At 34.2% G+C, this 18905-nt stretch overlaps 1 protein-coding gene across 1 annotated transcript in view; it reads right to left on the reverse strand.

The window, feature by feature from the left end:
• Positions 1-3186: 3186 nt before the first annotated feature.
• Positions 3187-18905, reverse strand: part of TBCA (tubulin folding cofactor A) — an 80603-nt gene continuing 64884 nt past the window's right edge. Inside the window, exons 3-4 of the mRNA XM_026498741.4 lie at positions 8040-8126; positions 3187-5717 (exon numbers count right to left, since the gene is read on the reverse strand). Coding sequence (XP_026354526.1) covers positions 5637-5717; positions 8040-8126 — 168 coding nt within the window. The 3' untranslated portion in view covers positions 3187-5636. The remainder of the gene's footprint in view (positions 5718-8039; positions 8127-18905) is intronic.

The following is an 18905-nucleotide window of genomic DNA, read 5'->3' on the forward strand; positions in this document are numbered from 1 at the left end:
TCGCACTAATAAGTAAATAAAATCTTTTAAAAAATTTGTAACGGACTTTCCTAATTCCATTTATTTATTATCCATCCTTTACCTCTATCAGGTACGTATGTATCTGTATATACTTGTTTGGGTTTTCTAGTCTACTCCACCAAGTTTAATCTTAGCCAGTTTCACTGTTTTAAATGCAGTTTTAAGTTTCAGTATCCAACTGTACTATCTCCTACATTTATTCTCTCTCTTCCTAATTCCCCATTTTCAAGATTTTCTTGGATAGTCTATTTTTTCCTATATATACAATTTTGATAATTGTGGTATTACATTTATGTATTAATTTGTGAATTTTCATCTTTAAAATATTTTCACTAAGCATATTGTTTCCTATTTCCCTTTACATTCACTGCAATTATCAATTTAAAATTCATTAATCTATTAGTTTCACCTATGTTTTCTTCTACCTTTCGATTTTTTTCTTTCATATTGGTATCTTTGACACAGTTAAAATTTATTTTGGTGTGAGAGGTGAAATAGAGATCCAGCTTTATTCCCCCTCCCCCAATGATTAGCCAGTTATCCCAATATGATTTATTGAATAATCTCTTCCTCCCAAGGGTCTGAAATATCCTTTATCATATACTAAATTCCCATAAATATATATTTGGGTTCACTCCTGAGTTCTATTCTCTTTGATCTTTTATTCTTTTACCATGCATTTAATTACTGCAACTTGACAAAGTTTTAATAGTGAGCAAAACTAGTTTTCCCTCATTACTAGTCTTTTTCATATCCCCATCCCAGTTTAATTTGATTTTATAGTCATTTCCTAAAATTCTCCTCATCTCTCCAACCCTATTGTCTTTTTATTTCATTGAATTTACAAATTGACATAAAAAGAAACCATGTTTTGACATTAGCTTTTCATATATTAGTACAAGTCATTTTTAAAATGTTGTCTTCTATGACTCAGTAGGGATTTATTTTTCCATTATATTTGGTTATTGCTGGCATATAGAAAAGCTGGGTTCTATGTATTAATCTTTTAGGACTGCCGTAACGAAGTACCACAAACTGGGTGGCTTAAACCAACAGAAATTTATTGTCTCACAGTTCTGGTGGCTCAAAGTCTGAAATCGGATCTAAGAGAGAATCTGTTCCATGCCCTTCTTGTAGCTTCTAGTGTCACTTTGGGTTTCTTGGCTTGCATAATCCCAATCTCTTCCTGTGTTGTCATATGGCCTTCTGTGTCTTCACATTGTTTTAGGACACCAGTCATAGACTAAGGGCCTACCTTATTCTACTATGACCTCACCTTAACTAATTACATCACCGAGGATCCTATTTCTAAATAAGGTCACATTCTGTGTACTGGGGGTTTTTAAGCATATCTTTTGGGGAGACATAATTCAATCCATAATAATTCTATATATATTTTGTAGCAATCCATTTTAATTACCTCATTCCTTCTAATTATCTCTTGCGTTTACCTGGTAAATATCTTGCCCACTGCGTATAGTGAAAATGATGCCTCTTTTTTACTCTTTCTCATTTCATCCTTTTATCTAGTCTCACTGGCCAATACTTAATCACACCGAGTCAACAGGTATTCATTTAAAATTTGAATTACTTAAATGAAACATTTTTGAAAAACCTATCCATTTGTATTTCTTCTTTTATGAATTGTGTGTTTCTATCATTTTTTATTAATTTGAAAGGGCTCTTTGTATGTTAAAAATATTATGACATATATTCCCTCAACACTTTAAAAGAACCTTGTCAACTATCTAGCAGTCAACAGAAAGCAAGAAACAAAATATAAGGTTTTGATCTACTGTCTCATAAATTAATTATACCTTCAGTACAACAGTCCAATACATGAACAAATGCCTCTTGTATTATAAGAGCAATAAGACGAATAGTGGAGTGCAATATAGATTTTTATGAAGCACTCTTGAAAATTTCAAGTACACTAATACTTATAACTTGTTTCATAGTGCACCATTTCTCAACCATTCATTTTCTTCCCAGCTAAAAGCACTCAAAAGAATCTCAAGGACTAAATTATCTGATTAACCCTTTAATGGCAAATGCTTCGCAGCTCTTGCTCATATACATGTCAAGTTTACACTGACATTTAAAGGCCCTAACTTGCAGTCAAAGAAAGGATTAATCTGTTCTTGGTTTATCTAAATGACCAAATAATAAGATTTAAGTGATAACCAGCTGTAGGATATGTCCTTATTAAATTTGATAGGATTTTTAAAAAGCCAAGTAATGTAATGAAGTTTGCAAAGTAATTTAGATTAACCAGGTTTGACTGCTCAATTTGGAAGTGATTCAGTGCACAGGTACAGGCATAGAGACGATTTTTAAATATTGGGCTTTGAATGTTCCTGACCAGAAAATCAAGAAATGTTAAATGAACATTAAAATATATTGTTTTAACCAGCTTTCATTATTCATAATATAAATACATGCTTATTTTAGCAGGTTTTTTTTTTTCTTTTTAACTTGCCACAAGTTCCACTCCTTCCCAAGGAACTGCTTACACAACTTATGGTACAAAATATAGTACAAAATATGATACAGTACAAAATATGATAAAGGACAGCCTAGTTCTTGAAATTCAGTTAACACTCACCCAAAATGTAAATGTCTCAAAAGCCCAGCCACAAAGCTCTGTCCAGGGGAGTACTTTGATTTACTAGGACTGAATCTTTGTTAGCCAGGAATGTCCAAGTGAAAATACTAGAACTTGGAAATGCTCTCAATGGCATTTATTGGATTTGGTTACTTTAACTCATTCCACATGTTATGGTTCTATTTCTTTGTCCTATACACATTCTTACTTCCTTAGAAATTATGTGCCCTTTGCTATGCAGAAAAATATGGAAAAGTTAGATTTACAACTTGTTTAGAACAATTCTGTCACTTGTCTTTGTTTTGCCTATTTACTTAATGAAAGCCATTATTAATTAGTATGTGCAAGGACTAAGGGCACCTAACAAATATTAAAGGATTATATGTTACAATGACACTTTATACCTGCAATGTGTTTAACTGCACACATTCACAGAGACAACTGCTCTGAGACCTAAGTTTATATATACTATAAACTATTACTTATTTGTGTATAGGAGATAAACAGTTACTCTGTTTATCATAAATAAATAGAGAAAGAGAAAGAAAGACAGACAATTCTTAGAAGTAGAAGCATTTCATACAATTGTATTAGGGTAGTGTTATTCACAATCCAATAGCAGGTGGTCATAATCATTGTTAAAAAAACAAAACAAAAAAAAACAACTGAGAAACTGTACATATTAAAGATACTTATTGTTTTATGTATCTGTAGACCTCTGTAAGTATGTACTGGGTCACAAAGAAAAACATGTTTCTTATTGAGGTTTGCGGTAGAAATAGTTTGAAAAGCACTGTATTAAAATATTCTTAAAAAAAAAAAGAAAATCACTATATTATTAAGTGTGTTTGTGATGTGATGGTATCCTTCATAGCATTCTTTCTCTCACTCCAGAGCTTTTCACCTCTTGCCTTTCACTTATTCTACAAATGTTTACTCAGCAACTGCTATATGTCGGTTGGAGGTCAGGTATGGGAGAGAGAAAAAGGCAAAGTTACTTTTGGAAATTTCTACCTATTATCCTACTGATACAAGGTTTCAACTAAAAGCTTAAAAAGAAGCTAACACTGAATGAATTAAACTGTTCGTAACTTACTGTGCCTCTTGATGGCCGTGAAAACATTAAGAGGAATGTGTCAAAAACTTCCAGGAATAAGCCTTCACAGGATGTTAAGCTTCTTGCGGCTTCTCATCAATGTCTGGAGAGAGATCCAGTATGAAATCTGTAACTGAGATAGCAATTCTCTAAAGGTGTATTTATTTTCATCTACTTTGTTAATTTCTTCTTTCCTAAGCTTTTTGGCAAGAAAATAATTTTTTTCAGCAACCAAGATTTGGGTCCTGGCTGTAAAACTTCCCTTTCAGAATTACTTTTTTCTGGAGGGACCAATTTTTTTGATTTGAAAATATATGATATTTATGTATTTGGTAGAAGGTTGAAATGAGATTTTTTACATTTTAAAAAATGGTAAAATACTTTCTTTAAATGGTATTTTACTTGGAAAACTAAATATGCTGTCCCCACCCCAAGAAGCCAACCTATTCTGGTGCTTAATACTAACCACAAAATAATCTAGAGTTTTAATTCTCCTGCTACTTAAATCTCTAATATTAAGCAAGCCTTAGTATAAAGTTTTACATTGTAATTACGTTTTTATTTCCTCACTCTTTCCCTCCCCACCTCATATATTTTAAAAATGGCATGTAATATGTTTTAAGATGATGACATTTCAATTTAGAAATGCTTCTGATGTATGTTATTCTATGATGAAGTAATTTTCTGCATGTATAAAGATTTTAAAAATGATGGCTTCTGTGCTTTAAAACAACAGAGTACCCTTTAGAAATAACAGCAAGAAAGAATAGTATTATTTTTCTCTTCTCTGATCTTTTTGACAGATTCAATAAATGTTATGGTTTCTAGTGATCATTAGCTACTTTCAAAATCAGACCAATTACCCTAACAAGTGTGATATAGCAGCAAAAATTCAGATTTTGTTATTTTTTCAATTATGAGTTTTAAAGTTTAAATGCTATTATTAGTATTTTAGTTCATTAGATCACTGCTCATGGTAGGCTGATGACTAAGACTCATACACATTTTCAAGAAATAGAAGAAAACTAAATGAGTTGTCATGTATTTTTAAGAAAATAAACTCAAATTATTAGGTAATTAAGATAATTAATTGGTTTATAACTATACTGAAAAATTTTTTGTGATAAAATGATAATTTTTTCCAGTCAATCAAGATTATCTAGGTTTGGCTATGGACAGTGCATGCTGGAGCTGGCTCATATCTTACGTTCACTGATGTCATGTTAGTAGCTTGAAATTAGTCACAGCAGGAGTATTTATACCACAGAAGGAAGAGGCTCCCTTTCCATTTTTAAGATCTGTTAAACATTTCCCAGTACACCATTATTATTCCTTTAAAATACAATTCAATTTTGTTCATAAGTATCTTACTTGAAGATCTAAATCAATGATGTTTTTTGTATAAATTGTTCTGGAAAAAGATTTACATGTTTCCATTAGTTAATAGTAATGGAAATGTTAGACTTTCACTGTGAAGGGATAAATATGTGAGGCCTTATTCACAGAGAAGTTCTTCCTTTCTTTTGAGGAAGTCGTACCCTATTCAGAATAAACTGTTCAAAATTTGGATTTTTATCTGAAAGTAAAGGTATCCCATTTTTAACTCAATCCACACTTATGAAGCAAAATACCTAGACTTCAAAGAGAACCTAACAGATTTTAACTTTCTGTCAAAAATGTCTATGATTTAATGATAAAAGGTTAATTAAAAATATTTTGTGAAGTACGAAATAAACAATTTTATTAGACGAACTCATTTATTTGACACATTAAATTAGGCAAAGAAAAATATATGCAACTGCATAAAAAGAATCACATTCTCATACTACTTGAACATACAGCAGTGGTCAAAAATAATGAATTGTGGAATGGATCCCAGGATTTAATGCAAAAAACACCCTGTACAGAAAAACTTCAGGCTTCTAACTTCACTGAATCCAATACTAAACGTGCTTCCTTATATTCCTCAGTTTCTTCCAAGTCTTTTTCACTCTCCTGAAATGAAATATAATAAAAATTAGATTTCTCCTTCTCAAACTTCAGTGCTCTGTTATTTACTCAAATATTACAAACCATCAATATAAAGAGCTCAAAAAGTAAAACAAAAGGATTCCAAACCTCATCTAAATTTTGTACAATTTCACAGATTTCTCAGTTTTCTTCTTTCTTTATAGGTAACAGAAAAAACAACAGGTTTTGTTGTTTCACTGTATAGCATTCTCACAGAGTGTGAAAAACGGGGTCATCTAGACTATCAGCATTCAATATCTAAATAAAACACCAGAAAAATTAAAAAAAAACTTATTCTCATTTTGTCAACCGGTCACCATACGAAAAGGATTATTAATGGCCTAAAAATAAAAATGCTTTACTAAAATTGTTACATATATGATAACATTCAGACCATAATAATCCTCCCAACTACCCACAATGACAAAGAAGGCTAGTGGTGTCACACCAGAGATAAGTATAATCTTTGAATTAGAAAACCAAACTGTCTGCTTATTAATGAGTATTATGTATCATACTACAAGGAAACAAAATACTAACATCTTTTATTTTTTGATACTTAAAGACTGAGTTCTTCCTTGATACTTTATACATAAAGCTCTTTCTAATATATATTATTATGCTAAAAGACTAATGAAATAATATCATCTAAGTTATTCTGCATATGAACTTTTGTTTAATTTTTACTTAAGTAAAGCTATGATCAGTTATTTGTGTCAGGGTAATAAAAGTTGGAGATGTACAAATAGTTACAGAGCAGAGGGAATAAAATATGTGTATTTCTTTAATATGAAAACTTAAAGCAAAAGGAGACTTTGCTTAACTCAGACTATAGGCAAACCTCTATATTACATCTAAACATGTCTCTGTTCTATGTTACTAAGTATAAGCTCTTTGAGGGTAGAAATATTGTTGAATACATCCATACACATAAATATATCATCCAAAGACAGTATTATTTTTTTCAAGCAATTTCTATTACTTTTTCAGCTGCTAGATTCACGAGAGAAAAAAGCATTTAAATTGTCAGGAAATAAAAATGGTGCTTCTGTCTCAGTATTTTAATATAGTAATTATTTCCTGCTTTCATCTATCTTTTATTTCAAAACCACAGCTTTATTTTTGGCTGTTAAGGAGAGTTTTCCTGACTTTGAAGGGTTCCTATAGATAAATATGGAGTTCTGTGTCAAAATTAAAGTAAAATGTGAACATATCTCTCTTTGTTTTTTCTTACAGATTTAGTCCTAATATTATTTTGGTGGGAAAACAAATGTCATTCTTTTTCAAAGAATACATACAATCACCCTGAGAAAGCCTCGCAAGATTTTTGTTACAGAAGGCACATCTATGAATGATGAGACAGCTAGCAGCTAGTTAATATTAGCTCGAGAAACAGAAACATAAAATGAGATTAGTAAAGGAAATATTAGAATTCACCAAATTATCATCAAACAGCAAAAACAACTGGCTTGAATATAGTATTATGTAGTTATCTCTGTTAAGAAATAAGAGGACTGGGTCGCCTGGGTGGCGCAGTCGATAAGCGTCTGCCTTCGGCTCAGGGCGTGATCCCAGAGTTCTGGGATCGAGCCCCACATCAGGCTTCTCCACTAGGAGCCTGCTTCTTCCTCTCCCACTCCCCCTGCTTGTGTTCCCTCTCTCACTGGCTGTCTCTCTCTGTCAAATAAATAAATAAATAAAATCTTAAAAAAAAAAAAAAGAGGACTTTTGTTTTTACAATCTTTTATAAAATGATTCTGCCACTGTATCACAAGGCATTTATACTAGGAAGTATGATAACAGTGTTATCCAGCTCCAAGTTAATATGAAAAGATTGCCTATATTACAAAGTGTTTTTTCCTCTCAAACTGAATAAGGTTTGATTCTAAAAGAATTCCAGATCCTTTTCATAAGGGCCCAAATTCACTTGAAACATTTGGATCTTTTAAAATTTTAAACAGTCTACTTATCTTTAATGTGCCAAAAAAAGATCTTTATGTATAAATACTAAATATTTCAAGATACTGCTGGACAATGTTAGTGCCCTGAATATCTACCATAATAACTCAAATATACTTAACTAAGTTTAAATAAACAGAATAAACATGCTGGTTATAGTCCTTCTACTGGAGGCTAATTAAAACACAATTTAATCTCTATTAATTACTTTAAAATATACTGGTACACAGGGCAAGTGAACAAAAAATGTCCCTAACTACTTTACAGCATTGAATACTTAAGATTCTGGACTTCCATGTATTAGACGGAAAGAGTATTTAAACAGAACACAGAGAAGAATTTACTTACTAGTAACTGCAGAAGATCAGTATGTGCAGCTTCCAACCTGCGCTGGCAATCTGGGATCATCATCCGGGACTCTTGCAGGATCTCTGCCTATAATGAAAATCTCTGTGAGACAAGTAGAGATAGCAGAACTTACGCGTTTAGCTCACACCTCTGTAAATATTTAAAATGAGTTAGAGGAATCAGGAAAAAATTATAGGTATGTTAAATAGTTCAATATTTTTAAAAAGCAGTTCAATATTTTAATTTAAATTGTGATTATTAGACGTTAGAAAGAATGACTGTCATACTGTAAAATATTCTAAGTACAAGTTTTAAATCATTTAGTAATCACCTTCTCATGCTAAGTGAAAATTAACTGGAAAAGCTTTTCATAGAGCATTTATTTAAAAAGCCTATTTAAAATAAACTATTTTTCCCGCTGTCACAAAGCACCTTTATCCAAAATGGGATCAGCTGGTTATATAAATATCTCCTGCATCTTCTGAGTAATAAAGAAAAACAGTGTTCAGATAATATCACATGGAGATAATTACTGCATGAAAAAAGTTATTGAGTTATTGATCACATCGTGTGCACACTGCAGGAGGTTCTCACTGAAAGACAGAGGTAAAGAAAAATGAAAAGCAAAGACCAGCAGGTTCATATTTTTGATGCTTATCATGCATAAAAAGTTATTACTTATCCTTGTGCTTCATTTTAGGAGAGAGATTATTCTCCCCATGCACTTTGAGCCAAATTACCAACCTGGCACCCCTCTGAATCTAACTTCTGCCTATACCTCCTGAAGACAGACACAACAGAATTAAACCCAAGAATATTTATTCAGGAGAGTATTTCTGGACTTAAAATACATCATTCAAAGCTGAGCTGTAAAATATCAAATCATAAAAGAAAAAATCAAATCAATCACCGAGAAACCAATCAGTAGGAGGGTAAATAAATTAGTGTCAGATGTCCCTCAAATCAGTCTTTTTCCTAAAGTGGTAGGAAGCTTTATATCCTTAAACTATTCTCAGAGACACAAAGATCATTTAAACATTCATCTCCAAAAAACAGTGTTTGGTCAAATACCTTTGGTTAAATGGGTACAAATTCCGGACTTCTACTAATAAGCTTTATTCCCTACCTCATATAAAATAAAAAGGAAAGACATAACTTAATGGTAATCATATTATATTTTAATAGAAACTTTAGTAAGTCCTTTTCCTTCTTCCTTTCCCTAATAGTTTTGTCATAACTCACACTGTAAACAAAAATCAGAAGCGTAATAAACAAGGATGCTCTCTATCCACATCTATTTTCTCAGGTGAAAACCTACTGTTGAACCTCTTTTACTAACAGGACACTGGCTGAAAACTTTAGACACAGGATCATGACTTTACCTCACTGCTAATCACTGTTTTTATGTATTATTATTATTTTTTAAAGATTTTATTTATTTATTCGACAGAGATAGAGACAGCCAGCGAGAGAGGGAACACAAGCAGGGGGAGTGGGAGAGGAAGAAGCAGGCTCATAGCGGAGGAGCCTGATGCGGGGCTCGATCCCGTAACGCCGGGATCACGCCCTGAGCCGAAGGCAGACGCTTAACCGCTGTGCCAGCCAGGTGCCCCTATGTATTATTTTTCCCGCTGTCACAAAGCACCTTTATCTGGTTAGTATGAATACATGTGAAAAATCAGTGATAGGCACATTTCACTGGATACATGATTCATATTTCTTCCTTATGGACTTCCCTCAAGAACAGCTTATAGGAATTAAAACAAGATGAGATGAATACAAAGAATAAGATCAAAAGTATAAGTCGAAATGTATATGTGTAAGAAGTTTTTTGAAAGCTTTAGTATTGTCAGTGAAATGAACTTTAAGTAATGTTGCCCAAAATAACTTCTATTCATTATTATTCTACCCATTATTATTGAGCAAGAATCCTCATTTATCTATCAAAACAGGACTATGACGTAACTAGTGCCAAATATCAGTCTCTCCCATATACCAGCCCCAATTCATTCAATAAGCTTACTATGTATCTATAGGATGCCAGGCACAAGGGATGCAAAGATGAATAAAAGGTTTCTGTCTTCCATTCCAGTATAGGAGTATAAACATGAAAATAAACATTTGACATAGCTTCAAGAAGACTATGCCACTGGCAGCCAAAGGCATACAGTAGTACACTGATGACTACGATGCGGAATCCATAAACCATATCTCTATCAAGGCCATTGTTACTTTACCTCGTAACAGTGAATTACAACTGTCAGGAATAATTTTAAAAGACCTTATATAAGGTGTGATTATATAGGAAAGAAACCCCTCAAAATACCTGAACTAAAGTAAATGAGTATTATCATTCAAAGTGTTCCCCTTGGGAAGGAGTCACTCGAATGGAGCCTCTGTTTAAAATATCTGAATAAATCCTCAGTTTATTCTAATGCTGATTACGACCAGACTGAGTTTAAGTCAGGATCTTGGCACAGATTGGGACATACAAGGAACCTTAGGTAACACAAGAAGATGTGGTTCTACTCATGTCTTACTGTTTTTAAAACAAGTTATGATTTTTTGGGGGGAAAGTTATTCAGGTAAAATGGAAGTCTGGGGAGGCTTAGCCAAGGCTCAAATTGTATCAATGATAAATTACAAACTAAAATCTGATCAATTACCTTTATAATCAGACGTATATAAGTTAGAAGGGAAAAGCCCTAATTGGCAGATTTTCATTTTTTTGCAGAAGAGTTCTGTGAAATAATCTGGCCAATGTTAAGCTGTTTTGCTACTGCTCAATTGAGATAAGATTTCTAGCTTCTTTAACGATCCATTCACCCAGGGCTGGCTATAGCTAAAATAATATACAAGCACTCAAATATTGGATATTGGCTGCCTCTGGAACCAATGGTAACTGCATTAGTTTGCCAAACTGAGCTTTATAGTAGTTCAGAGATTACTGTAACAATCGTTAAATCTCCTTTTACACAGAGGTAAAATAGTAATATGCTAATAAACATGTTAAGAAATCCATCTGAAGAGAGAGAGACAGAGAGAAAATGGTAACTATGTAAGGTGATGGATCTGTCAAGTAGCCTGGTTATGGTCAATATTTCACAAAGTATACATTTATCAAATCATCAAGTTGCACAACTTAAATACACACAATTTTAGACTGTCAACTATACCTCAGTAAAGCAGGGGAAAAAAGATAAAGACACTCTGACTGAGAAACAAATGAAGAATCAGAGTCAGAAGGGACCTAAAGTGGTCATCTACTGTAGGCTCCTCAATTTACAAATGAGAAAGTTGAGTCTCAGAGTAACTAGCTAGTTGATAGCGTCTGAGTTAAAACCCATGACTCTGATTTCAACTCAAGCATATGAACGAGTGATAGTGGTAGCCAGACTCTAAGAAGGCCTCCAATGATCCTCCTTTTGTATCACTGCCTCCCACACTACATTTGGGTTGGGCCTGTGACCAATAGAATGTGGCAGACAATGGCTTTCTAGAACTTAAGACTTGAGGCTAAGTCTTTTGAAGCCTAATAGTTTCTACATGGGCCTCTTGAAATGCCTACATTTTGGAAACGCTTCTCTCAGGACTCAGTTGTCACGCTGTGAGATGCTCTGAAGGATGGATGGAAGGAAGACAGGAAGAAAGGAAGGATGGAAGGAAGGAATTTGACTTGTGTTTTGTGGTTATTGCTGAATGACTAAGGATATATAATGAATTCCATGAGTAAAAAATAGTCTGGGCCCTTAAACCTTAAGATGTCAATAATTACTTAAAGTATAAATGGTCTAAATCCACCAGTTCAAAGACAGAGATTCATAGATTGGACCCAAATATATGCTGCCTACAAGAAACCCACTTCAAACAAAATGAAACAGAGAGTTGAAAATAAAAGGATGAAAAAAGACGTACCAAGCAAACATTTAAAAAATAAAAGAGTGGCTATATTAATAATGGATAGACTTCAGAGTAAAAAAATATATTAGAGACCAAGAGGAATGTTACATAATAATAAAATGATCAATTTACCAAGAAAAAAACATGGTGATCCCTAAATGTGGATGCACTAAGCAAGAGAGTTTTGAAATACATAACACAAAAACTGATAAAGCTAAAAGGAGAGAGATAAAACCACACAAGCTGAGGATTTCAATACCTCACTCCGGTACAAGTGGTAGAAGTATGAGACCAAGAAAATCAGCAAAGATATAAAAGAATGAATAATGCCATCAACCAGTAAGATCTAAATGACATTTATAGAACACTAGGCCTAAGAAAGGAACATACAAATACTTTTCAAGCACCCGTGAAACCTTCATGGCAGGGGGACCTGGGCGGCTCAGTTGATTAAGCGTCTGACTTTTGGTTTCAGCTCAGGTCATGATCTCATGGGCTGTGGGTCGAGCCCCATGTTGAGCTCCCTGCTCAGTGTGGAGACTGCTTGAAAGATTCTCTCCCTCTGCCCCTCCCCCTACTTACATGTGCACACACGCTCTCTCTCAAATAAATAAATCTTAAAAAAAAAAAAAAAAAAGAAACATTCATTGCAGTATACCATAGCCTAGGTCAAACAACAACAACAACAAAACAAACAAAAATCTCAACAAATGTAAATATTAAATAAAATAACTGAAATAATACATAGGGCATGTATGACTATAATGAAAAACAACATACTTGTAAATAACCCATGAGTCAATAAGGAAGTCTCAAAAGAAAAAGAAATACAGAGATAAATGAGAATGAAAATATAGCATGTCAAATGTAGGATTCAGTTAAAGCAGTGCTGAGAGGGAAATATACAGCAGTAGATGCTTATGGTAGGAAAGAGCAAGGATGTCAATATAAAAATCTAAGTTCTTACATCACAAACCTAGAAAAAGAAGAGCAAAACAAACCCAAAACAAGCAGAAGGGAATAATAAAAATTAGATGAGAAATCAGTGACAGAAAAAAAAATTGATGAAACAAAGAGCTGAGTTTTTAAAAAACTGATAAATTTCTATTAAGACTGACAAAGTGAGAAGGCACAAATCACTACTATCAGCAACAAAAAAAGATCTTATCTCCATAGATCTTGAAAGCATTAAAGGAAACAAATAGAGAACTGATTTAAAATGGTGGAAAACCATGCCAGCATTACCTTGATTCCAAATGCAGACAGAGACCCCGCTAAAAAGGAAAATTACACACCAATATCCCCGATGAACATGGATGCAAAAATTCTCAACAAAATACTAGCAATTGAAAGAAAAAAAATACCATGAACAATTTTATAATACTGTTCATAATACTGTTCATATAAAACTGCTCATGGATTCACCATGTAGTTCTTAAGAAACTAACCAACTCCTTGAAAACTACAAAGCACCAAAACTCAATGATAACCTGAACCGTTCTACAATCATGAAAGGAATTGAATGTGTAATTAAAAAGATCATGAAATAAAACTCTCCAAGCCTTGATGGTTCCATTGGACAATTTTATCAAATATTTAAAGAATGGAAACTAAATTTACACAAATCCTTCAAGAAAGAGAACAGGGAACATGTTCTGATTAATTTTATGAGTGGAGCATTAACCTGATACCAGAACCACACAAAGACAGTATAAAAAGAGAAAACTGCAGACCACAAACTTAGATGCAAAATCCTCAACAAAGTATTAATAAATTGAATCCAGCAATGTATGAAAAGAATTATATACCACAATCAAGTGATCAAGCAGGTATAATACAAGACTGGTTCAACATTTAAAAATCAGTCCATGTAATCCACAATATCGATAGGCCAAAGAAGAAAATGCATATGGTCTTATCAAATGAGACAGAAAAAGCATGTGACAAAACCCAAAATACTCATTCATGACAGAAACACTCAGCAAACTAGGAATAAAGAACTTCCTCAACTTAAAAAACACTATTTACCAAAAATGTACAGCTAACATTTTATACTTAATGGTAAAAGACTGAATGCTATCTCCCTAAGATTGGGAATAGGTGAGATGTCCACTCTCACCACTCTTATTCAACACAGTACTGTAAGCCTTAGCCAGAACAATCAGGTAAGAAAAAGAAATGACATACAGGTCGAAAAGAAATATACTGTCTCTATTTACAAATGATGATTGTCTATGTAGAAAACCAAAAGGAATCTACAAAAAACTCTTAGAAACTAGAGAGTTCGGCAAGGTCACAGGTTATAGGATCAACACACAAAAAAATAAATGCACTTCCATATCTAATAGCAAAATATGTATGTGGACCCAAAACTAAAAACAATACAATTTACAACGTTTTCAAAGAAAATGAAATACTCAGGTATAAATCTAACAAAACATGCAGCATCAGTATGTTGAAAATTACAAAATGCTGACAAAAGAAGTCAGACCTAAATAAACTGGAAAGACCTGATATAGTAAAGACATCAATTCTCTCCGAATTGATACATATGTTTTGTTTTGTTTTTTAAAGCAGGCTCCATGCCCAGTGTGGAGCCCAATAATGGGGCTTGAACTCATGACTGTGAGATCAAAACCTGAGCTGAGACCAAGAGTCAGATGCTTAACCGACTGAGCCACCCAGGTGCCCCCAAATTGACATATAGGTTCAATGCAATTCCTATCAAAATCTTAGCAAGATGTTTTATAGACATTGGCAAAATTATTTTAAAATTTTTATGTTAAGGCAAAGGAAGTAGAATAGCTAAAACAATAAAAAAAAGAAAATGAGAGAACTCACTCTCTCACAATTAAAGCTTTCTTTATAGCTACAGTAATCAAGACAATGTGGTATTGGTAAATGAATACATCCAGGTTAATGGATCAAAAGAGAGAAACCAAAAATAGACCCACACAAGTATGTCCAATGGGTTTTTAACAAAGGTACAAAAGCAATTCAATGGCGGAAGGATAACCTTTTTGACAAACATTGCTGGAGGAACGAGGCTCCTCTAGGTAAGAAGATGAATCAATGAATCTCAAACTAAACCTCACCCCTTAAATACAAATTAATTCAAGACTGATGAAAGCCTTAAATGTAAGACATAAAACCACAGACATTTTAGAAAAAAATATAAAATCTTCGGGACCTAGAACTAGGCACAAAGGCCTTAGACTTGAGACCAAAAGTATAATTCACAAAAGGAAGTATTAGCCATAAATTAGATGTTCTCAAAATTAAAAACTGTTGCTCAGGGAAAGACCCTACTAGGATGCTAAAAAGACAAATTACAGACTAAGAAAAAATATTTGCAAACCACATATCCGTCAAAGGGCATTTATCTAGAATATACAAAGAACTCTCAAGACTCAAAAGTGGAAAAACAAAGAATCCCATTAAAAAGTGGACAGAAGATGGCTCAGTCAGTACAGCATGCAACTCTTTATCTCTGGGTTGTGATTTCAAGCCCCATGTTGGGTGTAGAGATTACTTTAAAAAATAAAATCTTAGGGGCACCTGGCTGGCTCAGTTGGAAGAGTGTGTGACTTGATCTCAGGGTCGTGAGTTCAAGCCCCACACTGGGTGTGGAGATTACTTACATAAATAAAAAACTTTAAAAAGGGGGGGCAGAAGACATGAACAGACATTTCACTGAAGAGGAATACAGACATAAATAAGGAAATGAGAAGATGTTCAACATTAATTAAAAGCACAATCAGATATCGCTATACATCTACCATGTAGGTAATGGCTAAATGCTCAAATAAAAAATAGTGCTAACACCAAAGGCTAGTGAGGATGTAGAGAAATCAAATCATTCACACATCACTGGTGGGAATGTAAAATAGTATAGCCACTCTGGCAAAGAGTTTGGCAGTTTCTCTTAAAACAAAAAATGTACTAATACAACACAGCAACTTCTTGGGCTTTTATCCCAGTAAAATGAAAATTTATGTTCATGCAAAAATTGTCTATGAACGTTCATAGCAGTTTTTTCTGTAAGAGCCCAAAACTGGAAACAATCCTTGTGTTCTTCAATGGTTACACTGTGATATATCCATACCATGGAATACTACTCAGCAATAATAAGGAATAAAGCTGATACACTCAGTGACTTCAGTGGACCTCAAGGGAATTATGCTAAGTGGAAAAAGTCACTTTCAAAAGGTTACATACTGTATGATTCTTCAAAGAGTATTAATTAGCTAAGAACTCAGGGGTGGAGAAGCCAGGGGCTACAAAGACGCAGCACAAAACAGTTTTCTGTGGAATAGTTTTCCATCTTGACTGTCATGGTAGTTAGACATTCTACACGTGATAGAATCGTATGGGACTATATATATAAACACACAATATATATACAGATACACACAAATGAGTCCATGTGTAACTACTGAAATATAAATAAGCTCTGTGGTGTACCAATGTCAATTTCATGGTCTGGATACTATAATTATAATTATATAAGATACTAACATTGTAGGAGGAATAGTGAGGGGTATATGTGACCTCCCTGAACATTTACTGCAACTTCCTATAAATCTGTAACAAAAGTAAATCTGTAACAAAAGTAAATCTGTAACAAAACACAAGTGTATAAATAGAGCACCATTTATAAACCTGAGTACAGGTAACAAAATACAATAATATTGCACCACTACAAGTTATTTTAAATAATATTTTTATTATTGATAAAAGAAATATGGTGTTTCTTACAGAATCAGTCTTTTGAAAGACACCTGGTAAAATTCCTCTTTTAAACTGAAGCTCCTAAAGGGGATCCCTCTTACACTGTTGGTGGGAATGCAAGTTGGTACAGCCACTTTGGAAAACAGTGTGGAGGTCCCTTAAAAAGTTAAAAATTGAGCTACCCTATGATTCAGCAATTGCACTACTGGGTATTTACCCCAAAGATACAGACGTAGTGAAGAGAAGGGCCATATGCACCCCAATGTTCATAGCAACATTGTCCACAATAGCTAAATCGTGGAAGGAGCCGAGATGCCCTTCAACAGATGACTGGATTAAGAAGATGTGGTCCAGGGGCGCCTGGGTGGCACAGCGGTTAAGTGTCTGCCTTCGGCTCAGGGCGTGATCCCGGCGTTATGGGATCGAGCCCCACATCAGGCTCCTCCGCTATGAGCCTGCTTCTTCCTCTCCCACTCCCCCTGCTTGTGTTTCCTCTCTCGCTGGCTGTCTCTATCTCTGTCAAATAAATAAATAAAATCTTTAAAAAAAAAAAAAAAAAAAAAAAAGAAGATGTGGTCCATATATACAATGGAATATTACTCAGCCATCAGAAAAAACGATTACACAACATTTGCAGCAACATGGACAGGGCTAGAGGAGATAATGCTAAGTGAAATAAGTCAAGCAGAGAAAGAGAATTATCATATGGTTTCACTCATTTATGGAACATAAGAAATAGGAAGATCGGTAGGAGAAGGAAGGGAAGAATGAAGGGGGGGTAAACAGAAGGGGGAATGAACCATAAGAGACTATGGACTCTGGGAAACAAACTGAGGCCTTCAGAGGCGAGGGGGGTGGGGGATTGGGACAGGCCAGTGATGGGTATTAAGGAGGGCACATATTGCATGGTGCACTGGGTGTTACATGCAAATAATGAATCATGGAACATTGCATCAAAAACTGGGGATGTACTGTATGGTGACTAATATAACAAAATAAAAATTATTAACAGTGAAAAAACCCAAAAAACTGAAGCTCCCTATTGTTTTCTACATACTTAGAGAAAAAAAAAATTTCCCCTTCATTTTTAGGAAAAAGAAATATCCAATTGTGAATGTTAACTCCTGTTTCAAGTAAATCACAAAAAGATGTGTATCTTTCTCAAAAAGAAAATTTTCACAACACTGCAATTATATGTAATAACTGTAAATCCTTATTGGGAAAATTGTACCAATTTGACTTTTTAATGTTACTTCTGGAAAATAAGAGATGAGTCATGCCTCAGGTGAAATAAGAGGGTTATGTTTGATTATCACTGTTAATCATTTCTGTGGCAGATTAGGTTTAAAAAAAACAAAAGACCAGAATACCTTTACTGGTGGAGGGCAAAATCCTCTGTACCTATCTCTAATTGGGATGAGGAGAGTAGAAAAGAAGAGGGATATCATTAGCAGAGGATTAAAATCAATTTGGGCAGTATTTGAAGGTTATGTTATATTGTTTAGCCCAAAAAGAAAAGGACAGCAGAATAACTCTTTGGCTGACTGGTATTTTGGCCTCTTAGGGTCTTCTGCCTAGTTACTTAATTTACAAGAACCAAAATTAGGCCTAATCTAGGAAAGACCAATTTTGACAACCAAATAGGTAAGAAGTTTGGTAGGGACTGACAGTATAATAAATGTGTTATTACTTTTTTAAAAAGATTTGTTTATTTATTAGAGAGAGAGAGGGTGTGGGGGAGGGGGGAAGAGGGCAAGAGAGAATCCCGAGCAGACTCCCCACAGAGGTCAGAGCCCAATGTGGGGCTCGATCTCATGACCTTGGGCTTACAACCCTGAGATCACGACCTGAACCAAAACCAGGAGTTGGACACTTAACTGACTGTGCCACCCAGGCACCCCAAAAATGTGTTCAGAAGATCCATGAAAGCCAGAGCAAAATGGATCCACATGAGATAAGAGCCATGTTAATGAGAAGTGGTTAAGGAAGGGATTTAGCTCAGAAGAGGAGGAAATACAGGAGATGAGTAAAGAACCCACAAAACGCAGCACTTGGCTTCCTTGATATCTTCTATGAGGGGCACAGCATATGTAAAGAAACTATTACCAACATTAAAGTCCCAGGCAAATAGGAATAAAGCAGTGTTTTGGGCAAAGCAACTCTTGTTGCATATAATAAAAAACATGAATGGCTGGCCACAGTATAGCTAAGCTAGGGAAAGGAAATTGAGAAAAA

The sequence above is a fragment of the Ursus arctos genome, unplaced genomic scaffold, assembly GCF_023065955.2.
Source record: "Ursus arctos isolate Adak ecotype North America unplaced genomic scaffold, UrsArc2.0 scaffold_5, whole genome shotgun sequence".
Lineage (NCBI taxonomy): Eukaryota > Metazoa > Chordata > Mammalia > Carnivora > Ursidae > Ursus > Ursus arctos.